General features: G+C 38.1%; 3 protein-coding genes across 3 annotated transcripts; 1 reads left to right on the forward strand and 2 right to left on the reverse strand.

The window, feature by feature from the left end:
* Positions 1–1,319: 1,319 nt before the first annotated feature.
* Positions 1,320–5,166, reverse strand: spc25 (SPC25 component of NDC80 kinetochore complex). Its single transcript, XM_039818674.1, has 7 exons — positions 4,800–5,166; positions 3,667–3,829; positions 3,433–3,498; positions 3,056–3,202; positions 2,829–2,954; positions 2,542–2,640; positions 1,320–1,867 (listed from the first exon to the last, which is right to left on the reverse strand). The coding sequence occupies exons 2-7, from the start codon at positions 3,815–3,817 to the stop codon at positions 1,743–1,745; spliced, it is 714 nt and encodes a 237-aa protein (XP_039674608.1). The 5' UTR covers positions 3,818–3,829; positions 4,800–5,166; the 3' UTR covers positions 1,320–1,742.
* A 523-nt stretch (positions 5,167–5,689) lies between these two features.
* Positions 5,690–7,593, forward strand: LOC120570364 (glucose-6-phosphatase 2-like). Its single transcript, XM_039818673.1, is given in 6 exon segments — positions 5,690–6,381; positions 6,384–6,405; positions 6,494–6,603; positions 6,696–6,810; positions 6,892–7,013; positions 7,113–7,593. Coding segments are annotated over 6 exon segments (921 nt in total). The 5' UTR covers positions 5,690–6,194; the 3' UTR covers positions 7,478–7,593.
* Positions 7,594–9,167: 1,574 nt separating this feature from the next.
* Positions 9,168–18,632, reverse strand: abcb11a (ATP-binding cassette, sub-family B (MDR/TAP), member 11a). The gene is made up of 28 exons (XM_039818665.1): positions 18,581–18,632; positions 17,823–17,910; positions 17,686–17,701; positions 17,509–17,557; positions 16,658–16,899; positions 16,497–16,581; positions 16,234–16,367; positions 15,969–16,140; positions 15,711–15,835; positions 15,434–15,608; positions 15,209–15,322; positions 14,981–15,091; positions 14,772–14,897; positions 14,473–14,676; positions 14,196–14,366; positions 13,906–14,095; positions 12,936–13,002; positions 12,721–12,811; positions 12,467–12,631; positions 12,258–12,362; positions 11,980–12,141; positions 11,657–11,860; positions 11,315–11,556; positions 11,039–11,195; positions 10,742–10,939; positions 10,444–10,650; positions 9,711–9,857; positions 9,168–9,595 (listed from the first exon to the last, which is right to left on the reverse strand). Exons 2-28 carry the CDS (start codon positions 17,866–17,868, stop codon positions 9,395–9,397), a joined length of 3,906 nt encoding a protein of 1,301 aa, XP_039674599.1. The 5' UTR covers positions 17,869–17,910; positions 18,581–18,632; the 3' UTR covers positions 9,168–9,394.
* Positions 18,633–21,793: the final 3,161 nt, after the last annotated feature.

The raw sequence follows: 21,793 nt of genomic DNA on the forward strand, positions 1-21,793 counted from the left end.
AGGGCCGACGTTATAACATGAATAACCACTAACTCTGCTCCGGTTGCATGATCTACAACACACATGCTTCCTCTTTCTCTAGGCTCTTCTGCCCACTTACCTCACACACTCACACACACTCTTAAAAAGGAGCCGCAGCACCATTTTACAACAAATGCCTTATCGCGCTGATGTGACCGAGCCCGACTCGACCCCGACCATAATTTCTAAATATCTGTCCGAACCTGGCCCGGCCCGTCGGGTACCGTCGGGACCCGTCGGCCTCGGGTCGGGTATCCATGCCTTAACGCGCATATCTCTCGAACAGTTAGTCTGATGGATTTCAAACTTGACAGGTGTCTCCCTACGGGCACGAGTGCCAAGTTTGACGTTGTTTGGATTAGAAATGCAAAAGATATCGTTAAATATAAAATCAGTAAAAGAAGCACACATTGGCTTTTGCCGCTCTAGCTGCTGGCCACTCCCCCTCTCACACTGACTGTCTGAGCACTAAACCTGTTTGAGTCGTGACTCACTCTGATTTTTCACCCGACTCTTTAAATTAACTCATGAGTCGCTCATACGACACAACACCGTCTATATACACACACACACACACACACGCCGATTAGCTCTCATAACGGGCCGGTGGGTAGCGCACTGCCATGAGTCCATGACGTTAATGTCTGATTACTCGACATTTTCATTGTGATATTTTGTGATTACATTCTGAATCTGCAACGTTCTCCGTCAGGTAAATCAGTAAGTTAGTAGTAGGGTGTACAGGGGAGTTGCATTTTATGTGGTTTGGGGTCCTTCTGTAAGTAATTTTGGGGTAGAATACAATTTGGTTTTGATGAATTCTACAAGGAGCAATACCACAGGCCAAGCAATCGGCCGGTTCAAAACATTTTCAACAGGCACTGCACTAGTTCCAAATAAAACTACAAATTCTGTTTGTACCACTGACTGATGATATTCATTGCTTTAAAATTGTTAATAAAAGACAAAAGCATGTTCCTCTAAGTCAAGATCTATAAGTTTTGTCACTACACTCCCTGATGTTTTTATGCTGCAGGGATTCATACTTTATGTGAATTTTTATACCTAAGTGTATATTTATTCAAGTTATGTTTTTCATTATTTATCACACAGTGTACAGATGAACTCAACTATAGTGAGTGGTTTAAAAAAAAAAAAAATTAAAAAAAGTGAATTTACCAGATTGACATAAATAACATAAGTAAAAGTGGAGCACAGGAAAATAAGACTATATACTTTTCCCCACCCACTTTAAACTAAGTAATGACACGACAAAAGAAAAGAGTCTTCCACATCTGTGACTGAGCAATTACTTTATCCATCTTCATCTTTTACTTTATAGAGCATCTACGGTAAACTGGTGAATGTTTCAGGATTTAGAGATATTTTCCCCAGAACATCTGTTCTCTCTACGCCAAACTTCTTTGAAACAATGTCAAATACGCAGTTTCCACTAAATTGTGAAACTATGCTCAATAATGAGACAATTTGTTCAAACAAATACCAGTGATTATGAGAAGTCCAGATTTTTTTTAAATAGCTTTTTACTTATTGCCCACAGAAATGTATAATAAATCCATATGTATTAGTCTTGACAAGGCAGTTTGTTTTGTTTACAGACCTGTACTGTAGATACAGACTGAAAGCTGTGCTTCTTACATTAGTCCACATTGCAGCAAGACGTTTCTTGAATTGTATTTTATCCTCCCAGCCTTTCAATCTTAGCAGCGTGCCAGAGAGATAAACTCCTTCCTGACGTTTGCCAGGAATGCTGGGAAGTTATTGGTCTCCTGAAGCCGGCTTTCCAGGACTGACAAACACTTGAGCACGGGGTCACTCGACACAACTGTAGGAATTGAAGACTTGTTTATAGAAGCCATTTACAATGGTTGTTGCAGGATAAGACTGGTGAGATTTCATATTTTTATTGTCAATAAATCCCACGAAAACACCAAAACCAGCAGTGCATTAGTCTATCTCTCAATATCTTTTGACTTCCCTGCTATATATCTGTGGCACTCCTATGACCATTACTTCCTGTTGAAAACATAAATGTTTAAAAGAGGTGGGCAATGTAGTTTTAGGCAGATGTTATTCAAACAGTAGTAAATACTGCAATTCTTAAGGACTATTTTCAGTGGTAGACTAATACACGTTTGGTGCTCTAGTTTGTATATACACAGCAGCAGGGCGGTGTAAATAGGATCGACTCAAAATAAACTATAGTAGTTATTTCATGGAAATGAAGGAACACGTCAGCCAGTGCAACGGTGTGGCACATTTATACTTTTTTTTTTTTTTTTTATAGTTATTGGTCAACAATGGAGCTCTATGGCACAGAAGGCTTTGGCTACACAGCCAATACTTGTAGTAGGATCAGTTCATTGCTGGTTTTGGTTTTCCTTTGGCAATTGCGACAATATAAAAATACAGAATATTGTCAATTATCTTCATTCAACTGCACAAAATAATGCCATTACAGTATAGTTTTCTAATATACAGTACGGGTATGTAACTTACTCTGGTATGATCCGTCTTCTTTAATCCCAATTGTGACAACGTAGGCGCTGTCCTGATCTGAAGGGCTGATATTCCGGAAAACAAACTGCAGCTTTTCACCTTTACAAGGACAAACACATTCTGTAAATTCTGACGTTGTTACTTCAATGGAAGAGAAAGTCAGGGCATTACCCAAGACAAGCTACACGTATTGTAATGTGTATTAATTGCTATTAACGTTTAAAAACAACGATTGATAACAGAAACAGGACTCAAGAAATACGAAATAAGGTTTGTGTTTGACATACCTTTAACCAATTGTGTTTTGCCAGAGATTGTTCGCATCTCCATGTCCAAATGATCCTGAAAGACTGCTCTGGCTTTCTGGAGATTCCTCAGTCTGTTTTTGTTAGTTTTATATTGAGACTCGATTACTGAAAAGAAAGGGGTCAGTTACTAAAACAGCCTCATGCTACAGTCACATATTAAGTTATGTGATCTACACTAATCATTAAATGTTCAAATATAAACTTACACTCTTTTCTCTTGGCTTGCTCTTGTTTAAGTTTCTCTATCTTCTGGATGATGTCGTCTTTCTGCATCTCCTTCTGCTGAATCTCAGATATCATTTCAGAAATGGCATGCTGTTTCCTTTTCAATGATGCATTTTTTTGTACCAAGTCTGGGGGACAAACATTGCATCAGTCCAAGTACGCTTTCACATAAACAATGAAGCCTCTGAAGCAACATTACAACATTTTGTCCAAGACAAGTATGGGTCCATAGTGTGCATCAGAAAATGAGTAGTTATTCAGCAGATAAAAACAGTTTTCAGTAATCTTGTTCTCATGAGTGGATAGTACACATGTAAGGCAGAGATGTAATACTTTGTAGCTTAATGCATAAACTCACCTCTTTCGAATGTCCGTATTTTCTCAAACAGCATTTCATCGTCCTTACATTTCTTTAAACATGAATCTACAAGGAAAAAAACTTCTTAAAGACAGCCTGATGCAATTATTTATTTATTTATATATATATATATATATATATAATTAATTTTTTTTTTTTTTTAAATATGGCCCCAGAGGAACATTAGTTATTGGAAAGACAACAACTAATGGGGAAATTATATCTCAGACATACCATGTGCAGACTTCACAAACTGTCTGTGGGACTGGCACAAGTCTGTAGTCATGTCAATTATCTCCCCAAATGTTTTAAGCTGTTTGTTGTGAATCTCCTCCATTGCACTGGCGAACACGTTGCTCACGTTTGGATCAGTAATGGATGTCATGATGTTCACAGTCTGCAATAAAAAAAAAAACAATAGACAGCACAGTGCTCATCATGTGCATGTAAAAGAGCATTATTCTCACTTTTTTTAAACTATAGATTTCCACTATTAATGTCATCAGTGCATTCTTCTGATTTGTGTGTATAATGTCTGGCTGCATACTAAATTTCCTTTGGGATAATAATAAAGTTGAGGTTGTTGATGCTGAGAAACAAATAGAAAGGGGCCAGTGCTTCAACCAAAGTTCAAAGCAGCCTACTTACTGTATACTAGCTAGTATTAGAAGAAGAAAAGAAGAAAGAAGACACTATTAATCCCAGAGAGGCTCTGTTATTATACAGCTTACACACACACACAGGCCCAAAATACACACACATGCAAACGTGACATATATATTAACACATGCATTAAACAGCAACAGAGATGCAATGTCAACAGATCTATCTCCTTGACTGACAACTGAGCTGATGGACCATGTGATACTGTTGACAGCTCAGAATTGATCAAGAAATGAACTTTGGGATTGTTTTGTCAAAGTTTAATACAACATTAGCAGCGTCAACTCCCACGAGAAGCTTGCTGAATTCCTTCCTACCAGTGTGGTTGGTACCACAAAATAACAGTATGACAATGACTGAGGAAGGTTTGCGTTATTTATCGTCAGTTAAAAAGTAACAATAAAACGAACGAAGTACGAACAACTTATGTCACTCCGTTCGAATTGAGTAACGTTAACGTACGGTACGAAGTACCGAGCTCACAAACGGGGCTACCTTGTCCCGGTAGCATATTCCAGAGTAACCGTTAAAACCTAGCTAAACAATTCGAGTGATTAGCTAACATTATCGTATCAGCCATAGCTTGCCCAGAACTCGAGTTACTTAGCTAGCTAGCTAACGTTACGCAGGAAACGAAACCAACGGATTTACAACTTGATTAGCTAGCTAGTTAATCTAAATGTGGATGCAATACCGTTACTCACGTGTTTTAATGTGCATCCGTTGATGTTTTTTGAACGTTACGTCTTGCTACTGAACCAGTCGTTATTCTTTTTTGAAATCCGCGGTCTGCATCCGTCTGCATCCCGCCCACAGCGGGTTCCGGAAGTAAAAATGCAATGCAATTTCTCCTTTGACAAATTGAAGTATAAACCATAAAATGGTAACCGTCGATGGTAGACTTAAAACCAGCATGGCGACGTGACTAGCTAAGCGATTCTATGCTCATATAGACGCCAAAAATCATGGGGCACCAACTTTGTTTTGAGATAAACGTCTTTTATTCGCGATGTCTTGGATAAGTACTTCATTACCCACAATCCTGAACAATCCCACAGTGATGCCTCTGATTGGTGGAACTCATGCTGGTGAGGAGGGGAAGGAGGGGGAGCTGCCTGCACGATCCGTCACGAGGATTTACCATAGACAGTACATAGGGATTTACGCATAGACAGTATATAAGATTTTCTTTCAGATTACATTATGTGCTTACATAATTGCAAAAGGGTTCTCGACTGTTGTAGAAAGAAGTGGCTGATCTTTAATGCAATATCTACATTGCCCATTATCAGCAAACATTCATCCAATGTTCCAAAGGTACATTCTTTTTACTAATCTGATATCATTTTAAAAGGCTAACTGAGAAAACATTGGAGAACCCTTTTGCAATTATGTAAACACATAATGTAATCTGAAAACTGCTGCCCTGGTTAAAAAAAACAACTGATCTCAGCTGGTATTCTGTCTACAATGGAGTGGAATGGAAATTTCTAAGTGACCCCAATCTTTTGACCGTTAGTATATACATATAAAATATTATTAATGACAAGTTTGTACAATGCAAGTGCTCTTACAAAGACGACTGTGGTTTTAAAATGTAAAGAAAGCATGGTGATGATATATCCACTGAATAGGCCTATATATGCCTAACTGGATGCCAGATGGACTGTGTTTTTCACTCACAGTATTATGGAAAGGCCATTTTGTTGCTACATTTCTGAGAAACAGAATATTAATGAGGCTGAAGGGATCAAGGGGGTTACGTGGGGCACTGTCTCTTTTAGTGTGTACAATGGCTAATATGTAACAACTATAAAAGCAATGGTCTGTAAAACATCTAATGGCTACACAATCAAGATGTAAACAGTTTTTGTAACATCTCCTAAAATGCTGAGCTGACTTGGTAACACATTATTTTATCATTTGAAAGCTCAAACTGAAGCGCTTGCAGTTGTTGCCATGGCTCCGTTGAATGATTTATGATGCCAGGTTGAGATATAAAGCTATCTTCGGTGTGAAGGGGGTTCATGGTACTATGACTGAAGAAGCCAACCAAAGAAGCAGCTGTTGCACTCAGGCACACAGAAAGGAAACCTCAGATGGATTTTGTCTACAGCAGTGGGGTGCTGGTTATACAGTACCTCCAGAACAACTACAGGGAACACCAGGGCTTTCTCAACTTCATGTCAACTGTTGGAGATCCTCGTAATATTTTTTCTGTTTATTTCCCCCTCTGGTTTCACCTCAGTCATAATGTGGGCACCAAGATGATATGGGTGGCTGTTATTAGTTCAATCTTATTTTCAAATGGTAAGCCAACTCTGAGGTTAGCATTTTAAATGTCAGAACATTTTGTGTTTTAATCCAATACTTGTGTTTTAATCCACTTGTTTTTCAGGTTTCTGTTTGGGCAGCGACCTTACTGGTGGGTGCAAGAAAGTCACGTCTACCACAATGACTCATTCCCACATTTGGAGCAATTTCCCATCACGTGTGAAACAGGGCCAGGTCAGCATGTATGCAGTATATTTTAGCTAATGCCATTAAAAGTAACCCTATCTAGCATTGTCAAACACTTTCTTTGATGTTTATTTATGCAGGAAGTCCATCTGGTCACGCCATGGGCTCAGCATGTGTGTGGTATGTGATGATCACCTCTGCTCTCAACCTTACCAGGCCTTCCTCCATTGTCACTTCTGTGCATAGTTTTCAAAGGTGGGCAGTTATTTTGTATCCTACCATTACATCAGTGATTTCTTCATTACTGGTTGTGTCTAAATATTTCAATCCTTGCAGGTTTCGTCTTCTGAGGTCATGTCTTTGGATGGCTTTTTGGCTCATTCAGATAAGCGTTTGCATCTCCAGGGTTTTTATTGCAACACATTTCCCACATCAGGTTATCCTCGGCCTTTTAGCTGGTGAGTTTCTTCTTTCTGTCACAGATTCCTTGAGCTAATACTATGTTACATATACCACAGTGTTATAATTAATAATTCTGTGTTTTCTGCGATGTGTAGGTATGCTGGTTGCCGCAGCGTTTGATCACATCCCCTTAGTCTACAATGCAAGCTTGAAAGTGTACCTCCAGACCAACATTCTTCTTTTCTCTTTAGCCATTTGCTTCTATCTGATCCTCAAATTGACAGACAGTGATCCTTTTTGGTCAGTTACTAAAGCCAAGAAGTGGTGTGTTAACCCAGATTGGTTCCATCTTGACACCACACCCTTTGTTGGTCTGGTGAGAAACCTGGGAGCCCTGTTTGGTCTCGGCCTGGCAGTGAACTCTCAGATGTTCATACACAGCTGTAAGGGGAAGAACAGCTACAAAACCAGATTCAAACTCGTGTGTGACAGCATCTCTCACATTCCTGCAACTGTATGACTTTATCAAAATGTTCTCTCACACTGAGGTTCTGTTTTACATTTTATCATTTTGTAAGAGCGCTTCAGTTCCTTTTGTTGTGGTTGCTGTTGTTCCTTACTGTGTTCATTTGTTAATCGGAGATGAGAACAGGAAGTTAGCTTAGATTATGGAGGGAACTGTGAAGTTTTGTAACATTGTTCTCATCACTTTAATTAGCATTAAAGGAAATGTTTTAGGTGAATACACATACCACCTGTCAGTTATTCACAGTTGTTGTCACAAAAGCATTGAAACTGCAATATATGTTGGGTTAGAATAGTAAATGGGTTTTTATGTGGTATAACTTCATGTGATGAACATAAAACTATAACATCTGTAGCCTCTATCTCATCTCTCATCTGATTTTTTTTTTACATGTACACAGTCTACTTTATGATGTTTACATGTTAAGCATAAATAACATATGAAAGATTGTTGTAAATAAAACTTTTAGGATTTTTATCAATTTGGAATTCATAGTTTTCTTATTAAATAGTTTTTTAAAGAGTTATATTGCATCACTTTTATTTCGGAGATGCTTTCAACCAAAGCGACTTACTTTTTCCTACCAATACATACCGGGTGCATAGAATTCAGTGTCTTGCTCAAGGGCATTTTAGATTTAAATAAATAAATATGTTTAAATTATTTATTTTACTCTTGGCCTGAAACAAAGTCATACCTCACCTTTAGCATAGCTTTCCGAGACACAATTGTTTTCTTCTATGTCAGGCTGCATTAACAATCAATGCTTAATTTCCCCATCAGTCCAGCATATCAGTGAAAAAACACTAAATTAAGATATGTTATGTGTATAATTCTATCAGCCATATGCATTGTGGCTCAGTTGAAAAAAAATAAGTGATTATATTATGTCAGAGATAAGTGAGGGTTTGTCAACATTTAGGTTATGTTGCAATATGAAAACAAGAACTTAAAAATGAATGTAGGCTACGTATTAATTAAACAGAGCTCGCTTAGTTTTTTCAGGCAACTTCAGAGATTGATCAGATAAAATGTAATGAGGTGGAACCGAGTCTCTGATGTAATTAGATTAGGCAGATTAGTTCAACTTCTCCCACCGCCTGTGGTTGCTTAGCATCCTGTGGCACCTGAGGTCTGGTAAATGATGTAACTGTCCTAAGTGCGTAGGCTACTTGCTTAGCTGAGCTTGAAGAAACATCTTTATGTCTGGGTACTTTATTATGCCAGTGTTGCGGGCGAAACAGCACTGGACCACTCAGCAGCCTACCCTTTATCCACTCCAACTTTAGTTAAAGTTACAACGCCTCCAAATTCCCCAAATTCCCTTCCTGCTCACTGTTGATGATTGAAACTTAAATGTGGTAAAGTTTAAAACATTAACATTGAGCAGGAAAGAAATGTTGAGATTTCAGGCCACTCACACATGCTATTACAAAAGGTCTTTTGGTAAAAAGAAAACTTTCAGGATTGTATTAGTTGCCACTGCTAAGAGAATACTACTGGGATTTCCCAAGACAAATGCAAGGATGACACTAGACCTAAAGCATTCCTTTGCAAGTGACACAGTATAGTTTGATATTTTTTTTATATGATCATGAATTACATGAAGAATAATTCAAAACATTAATTACAGTCCAACGATACAAACATTGCCAGATGCATGTAAAAATCTTTACCCCTTCATTTATAAAAATAACTTCTCGTAAACAAATAAATATAAAACCAGACATATACAACCAAATAAACCACATGATTACTACAAACGGATTCTTCAAACCAAAAGCTGAGAAACATATATATTCTATGCCAAATGAAAAATGGTTTATGTGCAATCTCTGAGGACATTGCATGAAAAGAATATACCTAATAAATGATGGTCATCGTATGCTCATTTTAAGTGTCCGCAGGCATCTAGCTGATAGGAGCGCCTGTTGTGACCAGTTTATAATAGGCACCCCTCTTGGCCATGAGTTTATCATGTGTGTCTTGCTCTATGACCGCTCCATTAGACATCACTGCTATGATGTCAGCAGTCTGGATAGTAGACAGCCGGTGAGCAATGACGATGCAGGTTCGTCCTTTTCTTGCCTCATCCAGAGCAGACTGTACACTCTGCAGGGAAACAGAACTTTGTCAGGAACCCTCATGTAAGTATGTGGAAATTGATATCATACAATATATTTATACAAATATGTATATGCTGTTTGATGGTGAGAATTTTTTTTACCTGTTCACTCTCTGTGTCCAGGGCAGAGGTAGCTTCATCTAGTAGCAGGACCTTGGGGTTTCTGACGATGGCCCGGGCAATGGCGATACGTTGTTTTTGTCCTCTTGACAGCTGGGAGCCTTGGGCACCAACCTGAGTCTCATATTTCTTAAAATGTGTAAATGTTTTGAGAGAAGTGGAGAAAGCAAAAGTTCACATGGTCAACAATGCTGTAAACCTGTACCACCACAACAAAATGGTTTCTATTATATTAACTTCTTAACATCTGATATACATTTGCATATGTATATACACACACACACACACACACACACACACACACACACGCACACACACACACGCACACACATATATATATTAATATATATATATATATATATATATTTAATAATAATATATATATATATATATATTTATATACATTTACACTGTATGTATGTTTAACTGGTTGAAAACCAGCTAATTTATTTTCATACTTGTCAAGACATACAGAAAGGCATGCACTTAATACACAAATATCAACAATATCACATATAAAATGAAACTAAAACGGTTAGGTATTCTACACAATATAGCTGACAGTGATTAATATCACAGTCAAATTAGCTTCCAAAAAAGCTACAATACTTAAATTGTGTTTTTGTTAAAAGAGTGGCTTACAGTACCAGACTAATAACCAGGATTTGCAATGGCAGTGTGTGTAAAGTTGTATCTTTAGGGTGTTTATACTCACATCTGGTAGCGTCATCACAAAGTCATGTAGGTAGGCTTTCTTTGCAGCCTCAAAAATCTCTTCCATGCTGACACTACATGTGTTATCTCCGTACTGAATATTCTCCGCTATGCTGCAGTCGAACAAAACCGGCTCCTGGGACACTATGCCAATCTGAGATCTTAAGAAGGGCACATTGACTGTACAAGATGGGCGGCCATCAATCAACTGAAAATAAATGATAGCATAATCAAGACGTTGGAATAGATTACATTTATTTTGTAATTGGTAAAATTAATGTCTGAAACAGTGTACATACCACTTTCCCTTCATCAGGATCATAGAACCTTTCCAACAGTTGAACACTGGTGCTTTTCCCACAACCGCTGCTCCCAACAAACGCTAAAGTCTGACCAGGCTTCACAGACACAACCAGGCCGTTCAACACTTGGACATCTGGCCGGGTTGGATAGGTGAAGTTGCAACTGAGGAACTCTATTTCACCTCTGAAGTTATCCTTAAGATGAATAACTGGGTTTAAACATGTGAATGTAACATCGTGACAAAATGTCATCCCATTATGTATGATTCTGTTTTATTTACTGAATTCACCAACCCATTTCTCTCCATCTGTATGGCTTATGCTGATTTTAGGAATTCGGTCCAATAGTTTGAAAAGCCGAGCAGCAGCAGTTTTGGCTTTGGCATAATCTGGAGTGAAGGAGGACGCTTTGCCTAGTGCTGTCCCACTGATTACTACAGCTGTAATCACTCTGGAGAAACACCATAAGAGTATTTGATGTTAATGTTTGGTAATCACATCACAAAACACAAAATAGATATAGGATCTGAAAAAGACATATTTTCCATTGAAAGAAATAATTTTACCAACCTGAAAACAAACATGTACTGTAACCCCTCAGAGATAACCAGGTAGCCTCCATATCTAAAAGAAGCAGCATACGCCATGAAGATGACACACTGGGAAAACCCGAAACAAAGCCCATAGATGATGGCTTTCTTCTTGGCAGATTTATATGGAAGCTCGAGTTTCTGCTCATATGATTCAACAAATGAGCTCTCTTTGGCCAAGCCGGCAATCGTCCTGATGTTGGCAAGAGCTTCACTGGAAACCTGCAGGAGAAAGTTTAGATCTTACACTATAGCCTTTGGTTTCTCAGGGAAATGTATAGATATCAATGCACCTTAATGGCAAATGTTCTTTGGAGCTTACCCAACCTGCTGCTTCCATGGCTTTTTTATCTTGATTTGCAAAACCTGTCAGCATTTTGGCTTGGAACACCCCAGACAGCCCGATGAGCGGCAGGAAGCACATTATTACTAAAGTTAACTTCCAACTGAAGTAAAAAGCAATGATAAAAGAAGCTCCAATGCTGGTCAACGAGTTCACAATCATGCCGATCTGACATCCTGTTGCCTGCAGACGCCATACCAGCCACATGCGAAACAATGTTGTCATTACAATACCAAACCTATGCTTGTTTGTGTTATAAATAATGTGAAATATGGATACAGGTCTGTAAATCTGTAACGTACCCCCTGCACCATGGATGCATCAGTTGCCAGTCTGGTGGTCAGAGCTCCAGGACTGTTTCTGGGGTCATCAAACCAGCCAATCTCCTGCCTCAACATGGCCTGGAAGCCCACTTTCCTTAGACGGCGGGTCAGCAGCTCTCCAGACTTGGCAAAAGCATATCCCTAAAACATTAAATCAGAGTTAGTCTACATGTAAATCCTAGATTACTCAGTTCTGCTCTCTTTCTATATCAAATTGACAATGCAATGTGTACTATACTGTATAGTATGATGCAAACCTGTAAAAAGTGGGAAAAGAAACTAATCACAGCCACAATGCAAAACAGAATACATATCCCGTTGATCTGTTTCCTCTGGTCGTTTAAGTCACCGATGGCAAATGTCTGCAAATACAAAGATCATGTAAGTCATTTACACTTCAGCAAACTACTTCAGCTTGTAAAACATAACATAGGCAATTAGAGTATGTGAAAAACACAATCCTCACCCCAAGAATTTGGCTGAACAGGACAGCATAGATGGGGTTGACAGAGCCATTGATAGCAGCTCCCAGTGAGCCAATCAGCATGTAGGGCCATTCTGGTTGGTTGTACTTAAGGATACGTGCTACTGGGGCAGGCTCTACATGTTTGTCAGCATCATCCTCACATTTCTGTTAAAGAATACACATTGGATCTATTCATTTCCACACAACATTGATAAAGTAAATGTATACCACAGCATGAAAGAGAACCTCAGTACATTTGTGAACTCCTTGTCCGAAAGGGTCTTGAGGACGTCTGATAATGTGTCATTTGACAATTTACTCTGAGATCGCAGTCGAACAGAGTCCCTATAGGAGTAATGATGAGAACAAAAAATCAGAATATTGAATTTAATTTAATTAAAAAAAACATTTTAATTTAATTATTTTATAGTTTTTTATCTGATATGATCTTTCTGAATTTTTTCTTTACCTTTTACTAGATGTGCGGCTCCTCACTTTTAGATTAAAGTCTTCTTCGAGAGCTTCGCTGATCCCATCTGGCAGGAAAAAAAACCCAAATCAAAACAGCGTTTATCCAAGTATTGAAGCTTCCGTTGCTCTTTAGCAAACACAGGAAAGACCTTCAAACACTAGGATTGCCCACTGACTCCTGCTGAGTGCTTTGAAATGTGCCGTTTCAACCAATCAGGTTGGACCCACCAACTGCTGGTTATACTGGGAGGTATTTGTGGGGACAGGGTGACAAGGTGTTAAAGGTCCCTGCCTGTGTACATACAACATGGATTATAATACTAATTTTGTTTCATACATATTTTCCCTTCTTATCATCATCCTTCCAAAATAGGTCGGACAGAGTAAGGCCATGCTTACAAGCCTTACAGCATCACAAGCACACCACACAACAACCAACATCACCTCTGACTGTGTCTGACAAGATAGTAGCTTACTGGCCATCCTTATTGGCTGGACCAGTACTGTACTCTCCACAGGCAAGCCAATATGGTCTATTAGGGAAAAAGTGTGTGCAACGGAACTTTAATGTTAAAAATGTTTAAGGATGTGAAATGCACTCTACATTGGAGCTGAAACAATTAACTGATTTATTGATTAGTTGCTCAACAGAAAATTAATTGGCAACAATGTTAATAATCAACTAATACTATAAGTCATTATACTAGCAAAAATAAGTAAAATAATATTAAATATCGTACAAAATTAGCTGCTTTTCTCTTTTGTAAACTGAACATTTTTGAGTTTTGGACTGTTGGTTGGACAAAACAAGCCATTTGAAGTCACCATGGATTCTGAGAAACTGTGATGGACATTTTTTACTTTTTCTGGCATTTTATACACAGAAATACCAAAAAGTAATAATCGGCAGATCAATCTATAATGACCCTAGCCCTAGTTTAATGATTTGAGCCCTAAATAAATCTTACCTTTAGTTGTGTTAGATTTGCCTTGGTTCTGCAGAGTGACCAGGGTAAAGTAGACGCCTTGCCTTTCTATGAGCTCACTGTGTGTTCCCTTCTCCACAGCCTGTCCATGCTCAAAACCAATAATGGCATCTGCATTTCTTATTGTGGAAAGACGGTGGGCTATAGAAATTGTTGTCCGGCCCATGCGCATCTGCACACAGTTATTAGGGTCATTACACAAAGCATGATGTGTGGAAGTTAATGGTCAAAGTGCACTCAATTATGTAGTCTATGGGCAGAAAGTGGCTCACCTTATCCAGTGCCTCCTGGACAACAGCCTCACTCTCATTGTCTAAGGCAGATGTGGCCATATCCAGCAGCAGGATCCTGGGGTTTCGGATCAGAGCTCGAGCTATAGCAATCCTTTGCTTCTGTCCTCCGCTCATCTGTCCTCCACCTTCTCCCACCAGAGTATCAAATTTCTAGTGGAAAAGTAGTAAACATGTTAATTTTAGGCTGCACAAATTTACATTTTTGACTATGAAACTGTATGCATTATAATTCTTCTGTATTTATCTTGTAATGTACCTGTGGCAGATTTGTGATAAAATTATAGGCATTGGCCTCTTTTGTCGCTTGGATGATGTCTTCCATGGTTACTCCAGGTCGACCAAATCTGATGTTTTCTGCAATGGTTGTAGCAAACAGCACTGGTTCCTGCTCTACAATACCAATGAGAGATCTGAGCCACTGGATGTTTAAGGTACGAATGTCATGGCCGTCCAAAGTCACCTGAGAACGAGAATTATATTTGTGACATTACACTGAAGCCTTCAAACTCTCCACTGATGTCCAGTGCGTCTGTGCAGGTGCTTGCTGATTGTTACCATTCCTTCCTTTGGGTCATAAAACCTTTGGAAGAGCTGGATTGTGGTGCTCTTTCCAGATCCGCTCGGTCCCACAAAAGCAGTGGTTTCTCCTGCCTTGATCTGCATGCTCAGATCATTTAAAATCTGAAAACAGAATTGGCTCTTTATGAGTTCATTTTTGAGAAGTGAGAAATGGACACAAAGAAATGCTTGTTGACGAAATGTACCTTAACTTCAGGCCGGGACGGGTAGAAGAAAGTGACATTATGGAACTCAATGTCACCTTTTACTTTATCTAATTTGTGACCTTTTTCTGAGAAACAATCGATTTCTGGTTCCTGTAAACATAAGAACACAGAACTTCATTTTACGGTGAAGATTCTTCCTTTTTAAATGTACCGTTTCAAATCTGTATTGTATCTGCAATAAAGTTTTAAGTAGCATCCTGATTTTACCCGGTCAATTGTGTCAAAGATGATTTTTGCCGCAGCACGACCAGAAGCGAAGGCCTCTAAGCATGGGGAGGCCTGGCCCAGGTGCATAGCTGCCATGAGTACTCCAAAGAATACCTTAAAAACAAAACACAGCCACCACATGGTGAAACAAACGCCACTGTCTTTCAAATACTTATTTTATGTTATATAGAGTATCAGATGTTTATTGCTTTTATCTTTCCATACCTGAATAAGAGTACCAGGAGACAGCTCCTTGGTGTCGATGACCAATTTAGATCCATACCAAAAGGCCAAAGCGAAACAAAAGAAAATGACGCACCACAGGTATCCTTGAAAAAGGCCTACGATCGTGCCCTTTTTCACACCCCAGTTCTGAGCTTCTGCGAGGTTTCTGTCATATCTGTACAAATTTCAGTTTCATTTCAAATCATGGAGTATTGGCTTATCATCGTCAATCGCGATGCAGAACAAATTCTTGTGATCTGACAAAATGACAAAATACCTTTCAGCTTCTTTTTCCTCCCCACCAAATGCTGCTACTGTCCTGATGGATGACAGAACCTCGTCAGCCACTGCCCCTGCCTTTGCATAGGACTTAAGCTCTCGTCCTGTCAGCCTGGCCACAGCCTTCAGTAACAGTAAAGAAAATCACACATAAACATTAGAAAACATATTATTAGAAAACTTCGTGACATATGATACCACATACAGTAGCCATGTACTCCCATCCAGCAGTAAGAAATCCTTCTACTAACTTTACCATGGCCATAAGTCCAGCAGCTATGCCAATCAGCGGGCTCACTGCTATGACCACCAATGTCAGCTTCCATCCACCAATGAATCCAACCATGAAGCCAAACACAAACGTAGAGATCCTCTCAATGAAGATAGACACCTGGTCAGCGATGGCATTGTTGATCTTGTTGATGTCACTGTCAAGGAACAGAAACACTATTCTGTGTAAAACATTCTCCCAGCTATAAACTGATAACAGCCTGACCTGCAGATAAAGAGGCCCAACTCACTCTGTCATCCTTGTGTTCAGTTCACCAACAGAGTTGCAGTCAAACCATCCAATCTCCATTTGCATTACTTTTCTGAAATAAGTCTTTCTCATTCTATCAATTTGTCTTGCGGCCGCAGACACCCAGAAGGCAATCTACAGTAATCAGAATTGCACAAAAGTATTTCTTTCAGTACATATGATGTGCTAAAACTTCATAACAAGCCATAATTACTCAAGAGGGTTTTCAAATTAAAGCTGAATATGGCAAGCAGAAATACTTACCTGAAAATAACTGACAAACAGAACTCCTATTCCAATTCCAACATAGTAATATGCAAACATGGTCATCTGTGCTTCAATGTCCACCCTGCAGAGAGAATTTAATGAGTAGCAGCAGCTCTTAACTGTAACAGTAATCACATAGCTGTTAACTATAGACTTACCCACAGTACACAGTGCTGTTTTCAGCAGTTTCATATATGGAGCCATTTTTCCAGTAGATGGTGTTGTTGTTGCATTCCTTGTTTATGTCTTTCAGTTCTTGGACCTCAAGCTCATACGCCACAAACGTGTTCGTCATCTGGCCGTACACCAGAAGCATGAGAGGTGAAGCTGCACCATGTATGAGGGCACACAAACCCCCCACTACCATCATCACGGTGTCTTTGCAAGTGGCAAATCGAAACTGAAAAAAGGAATTTGTGGATTTTTTTTTTTTTATTCTTTTAACAATGTAGTTGTGAGAATTTGCTCCTCATTTTTATTTGTATGTTTTAATGATCAAATCAAAGATAGTGAAAGTACAACGATGTGGAGAATTGTACAATCAAAATTCTACTTAGATAAAAGTACATGATATTATAATATTTTATAATTTTTTAACATGTTTTTATGTAAAACCTTAATCTAAAAAATAACTTGTAACTAAGGCTATCTAATAAATGGAGTGGATTAAAAAGTATAAAGTAAAGTGAAATAAAAATACTCAAGTAAAGTACTTGAGTACAGTATTTGAGTAAATATATCTTCATCTTAAGCTACACCTTTTCAGATTACAATTTTTTATGAATAAACTTAAATTAAAAAGCCGATTTCTGAGCAATTCTACTGTAGCAGTGAACAAGCTTTTAGTTACTCTCCCCATTTTGGATGAAACCTAGCTCTTGCTCCAACATGGTTTGAATGCACTTACTGTAAGTCACTTTGGACAAAAGCGTCTTCCGTATGAATGTGAACTAATGAGTTACACTCCATCACTGTTCATGAACAATGTGAGCAAAGACAGAATATTTACCAGCTGAAAGTATCCAACACTGGCCATCTTATTTTTTTTCTTCTCGTCTCTGTAACACATGAACATTAACATTAACATTAACAACAATTAAAGTAAATCCCAGGAATATTTTGCAAACATATTGTGGTCTGAAACATACAGTAGTATATTGTGAGAGATGCATTATTACAAACTTACCCATTTTCAATGTCTGCTAAAAAAAAAGAAAAAAGGAGAAATGAAATGTAGGTACACTGTAATTATTTTAATTACTTGGCTTTTTATACAAAACACCATTATTGTGTTTGTTTTTGCAATAAAAGTGGATCCCGCACCTCTTTTATCGACACCTGGTGCTGTAAATGTGATCGATTTCTTCATGTCTGCTGCCCTGACTCAGGCAGGTGTGTCCTCACTAGGTAACTGTAATAAGAAAACACAAGCTTTACTGTCTATAATAGAAAAGCACTATTTGTATGCATAAGTGTCATTTTATAAACTGATTATTTGTGTGTTACTGTTAACCTAAGTGACCTGTTGTCCCAGTATGTTGCTACAATGTGCTTAGCAAGCAGAAAGCAGCATCTCTGAGGACGGAGCTTGGTGTACCCAATGTATTAAATGCATCAGCACAGCTGAAGAAATTATGAGTTACAGTCAACCAACAGGATGGCCAACAGGGCCACCACAGTAACTGTGGATAAAAAAATAATTTTGTAATTTGGATGTTAATCAATGGGATCCATGGTCCAGTGGGTTTCAAGAGAACCATGTTTTCAGATTAATTTCAGTCCACGTATGTGTCTACAAAGTTTAAGAAAAACTTCCATTGTTCCCAAAACAAATTGGAATATTAGAATAAGTTAATGTTATCTAATGGTTAAGTCACAGTTGCCATCCACTGTGTATTGTGTGTAGTAAAAATACTACAGCAACACACTGCTTTTAGCATCTTACTATATGCATGTCAACACAAATATTATTAAATTACTAAATTATTAAATACATAGATTCTGACAAGAACAGCAATTATTACAGGGTGATCCTTGTTGAGCATGAACTTTACGGTGGAAGAAAAGAAAACGTACTGTACCTGGACTTCTCGCTGAATGTCTGCTTTCTTCAGAAATCCAGCAGCACCACTGAGGCTCATCAAAGTAAATTCCTATCTTAACTTAGAGTCTAGAGTCAAGAATCTAGTCTTATTTTCAGGTAACCTATGATTCTCCTTTCCCATTATCTACACCTCCATTAGACTGATAAGAGTTGTGTCAACATTATGACCCTTCACTCAATCACTGAACCGAGTTAATGTTCATTGACTACTATTAGTTATACCTTCTATGGTAATACCACTGTATCTTTGAAAACAAAGATTTACTTGTTATCATAAGTGATAACAAGTTTACTTGTTATCAAAAGTGATTGTAAAATGGGTTCAATGAACGTAAGGCCATTAGTTATTGTCAGGTGCTGTCTTAATACACACATAATCCAAATAAAATGTCATAAATAAGGAAATGTTGGTACCTACCTTTCATTAGAATTCATCAGAATGAAACTTGAATTAATTACTTAATTTTCACAAGGCTAAATAACCAAACTGTGTGAATGGAAAGAAATACCCCAGCACATTTTCAAATCTTTGGTAACACAAGTTTAAGGGGTTAATCATTAATGTCAACAATTTCTAAACATACTGTAGGCTAATACATTTTGTTTGTCATTAAAATGTCATCCATTTGTTTTGTTCCATAACTTTCTAACTGCAGTGTGGAGTTTACTTATTTCACAGTTAAGTACGCTATTAGTACATATAGCATGATATATGTATGTATCTTCTGATGTAAACTATGGCTAAAGTTTTGATGACAATTATTGTAAATTGTAGGTTACACCTTAGTGTATGTGGGAGTTTGATTGCAAGAGATTGGACAAGATTCACATGTACACTTTTACTGTTTGTACTGTAATTTGTTGACAGACCATGTCATTGCGATACAGAAAGAAAAAAGACAGCACTGCATAGCACAAAGAAAAGAAAAAAGTGAACATAGGACAATCTCCTTAGGGACAAATGTACATGCAGTGCCAAATAAATTACAGTGCAGTCTTCCTTCTTTTCTCTGGCTGTTGACCCCGTCCAATTCCTTGTCCTTCCATTGTCAGACATTGTAATATTGTGTTGTATTCCGGCTATATATCTACTTGCCAGTTGATGGTTCATGAGATGTACCTTCGTTAGAGAAAGTCAAGATTTAGCTGGAAGCAATTTACCAATTCAGGACAGATTTAAAAAAAAAAATCTAATGGAAATGTATAGAAATATGCTTGACATATGACAACTTGTTCAACCATTTTGCATGTAAAGACTTATGCTATGAACTAATGCCTAAATGTTGTGGGGGGGTGAGACTATTCAACAGAGACAAAGGTATAATGTAGGAAACAGCAGAGAATTGTACATAATCATTTGCATTGATGTACCAAAGCATTTGCAACTTGTGACACAAATGTGACACAATGATGTGAAGATTGAACAGGTAGTTTTGAAAATTTCAATTCTGATCTGAGAAATGTACCAAAGCGACTGAGAAAAACTTTAATCAAGCGGATGTTAGCTGGGTTAATGCCCGCTAGGACAAGAAGTAGAGGGCCTGCGTTTGGAATTGGCTCCTTCTTTACAACCGGTTATTATTCAAAACACAGGTGATTGATAATAATACAGGAAGGCGGGGACTCAAAGGCACACTGTGATTTAAACAGACTTTCTGATTTTCTCATACAGAGCTGACAGTTGTCTGTCATGGAGAAGCCTGCACTAACAACTGTATGCAAATGTACAGTAGTTGGCCAACATTGGTATAGTATATTAAATAATTTACACTATTATATGAGTGTACTTAGTTTAGGTATGTTGCATTAAAGAAGTTTGTTAATTTGGGTAGTACACTATTTTGTCATCTTGCAAAGAGTAAGTCAGTTGATAATTAGCTTTGCTAAGTACAAAGACTGGAAACATGATGTAATTTAGATAGATAGATAGATAGATAGATAGATAGATAGATAGATAGATAGATAGATAGATAGATAGATAGATAGATAGATAGATAGATAGATAGATAGATAGATAGATACTTTATGAAGCCTGATGGGTGTGTAGCATAAAGGACTGCCTTTCTAGGCATTTGGTGTTTCAGTTTACTTTTTAACTCTGTGTTTGACCCTTTCTGTTGATAAAAGGTTATCATACAGCATTAAAGGGTACTCCGAGAGACATTAGTGTCAAAGATTTTTTTTTAATGTGCCACTTGCTGTAATATAGTGCCTGAGTATGATTGTATTAATTTTTTGATTTAATGAGGGAGAAAGAGTATATGTAATTTAAAGAACGTTTAACGAGGTAGTTGAACTTTGTTGTTGTAAAAAAAACATATGATGAGAGACAATGGGAGCCTAACCTTAACTCACAGAGAGAGTAATTGCTGTACCTACTTCTCCCATACATTGTGTATCGCTGCGACATTGTCACAAAGTGTATGACACAGGAGAAAACATTGAATGTCTTATATTGCCCTTGCTGTTGCTTAACCTTTTGACTTGGACACTGACAAAATGTGCAACCCACTGTAGGCTTGCAAGTGGGTCTTTCCAACTGTTCCAATACAGTTCAAGTAGGGAGAGGGACCATGATAGCTTTCCATTTTTGGAAGGGTAACGTGTCCACTGGAGGCTAAGAGAGAAAAGAATCTGAAGGTGGTTGATAGACGACAGTAGGGTCAACCCCAATAGTCTCATTCTCATCAGAAGAGGTTGGCTCATAATCATGATGCTCCTTAACATTACTTACTCTCAGACATGTTCTCCTCTATGTCACTTTCCCTGTCAAAGAGCTGTGACAAAAGCTCATTGGCAAAAAAAAAAAAACTTTGCTTAGAGGTAATTTTCAATGGAGAGTGACAAGAGAGAGTCCACAGAGCACCAAGAGAAATAGACGACGCTGAACTTGGCTCCACATTCGCTCCACATTCGCTCCACATTCGCTCCGGTTCTCTTTAAGTTTCGATTCCACCTTAAAAATGCCTGTTTCAGCCATTGGGTGGCAGTGTTTATCTCAAAATTGTACATATAGCCTACATAACAACAGATGCTGACTTTGCACTGCCCCCTAACTGCCAAATATGCTTGTCCGTTGAATTTCTCACCTGATTCATATACTATCGATCATAATGTTTCCAATGATGCCCCATATATCCATATTTACTGTAGAATTACGGAGAAAATCGAGTTCAAAAATACATATTTT

The sequence above is a fragment of the Perca fluviatilis genome, chromosome 12, assembly GCF_010015445.1.
Source record: "Perca fluviatilis chromosome 12, GENO_Pfluv_1.0, whole genome shotgun sequence".
Classification (NCBI taxonomy): domain Eukaryota; kingdom Metazoa; phylum Chordata; class Actinopteri; order Perciformes; family Percidae; genus Perca; species Perca fluviatilis.

Coding starts and splice junctions, on each gene's coding strand:
- spc25 (XM_039818674.1), bottom strand. CDS start 3,817: ATGACATCCATTACTGATCCAAACGTGAGCAACGTGTTCGCCAGTGCA. Junction 3,499..3,666: donor GTTTGTGAAGTCTGCACATG/GTATGTCTGAGA, acceptor TTTTCCTTGTAG/ATTCATGTTTAAAGAAATGT. Junction 3,203..3,432: donor AATACGGACATTCGAAAGAG/GTGAGTTTATGC, acceptor TTTGTCCCCCAG/ACTTGGTACAAAAAAATGCA.
- abcb11a (XM_039818665.1), bottom strand. CDS start 17,868: ATGAAGAAATCGATCACATTTACAGCACCAGGTGTCGATAAAAGAG. Junction 16,368..16,496: donor TGTTTGTCAGTTATTTTCAG/GTAAGTATTTCT, acceptor TGATTACTGTAG/ATTGCCTTCTGGGTGTCTGC. Junction 14,096..14,195: donor TCCAGGAGGCACTGGATAAG/GTGAGCCACTTT, acceptor AACTGTGTGCAG/ATGCGCATGGGCCGGACAAC.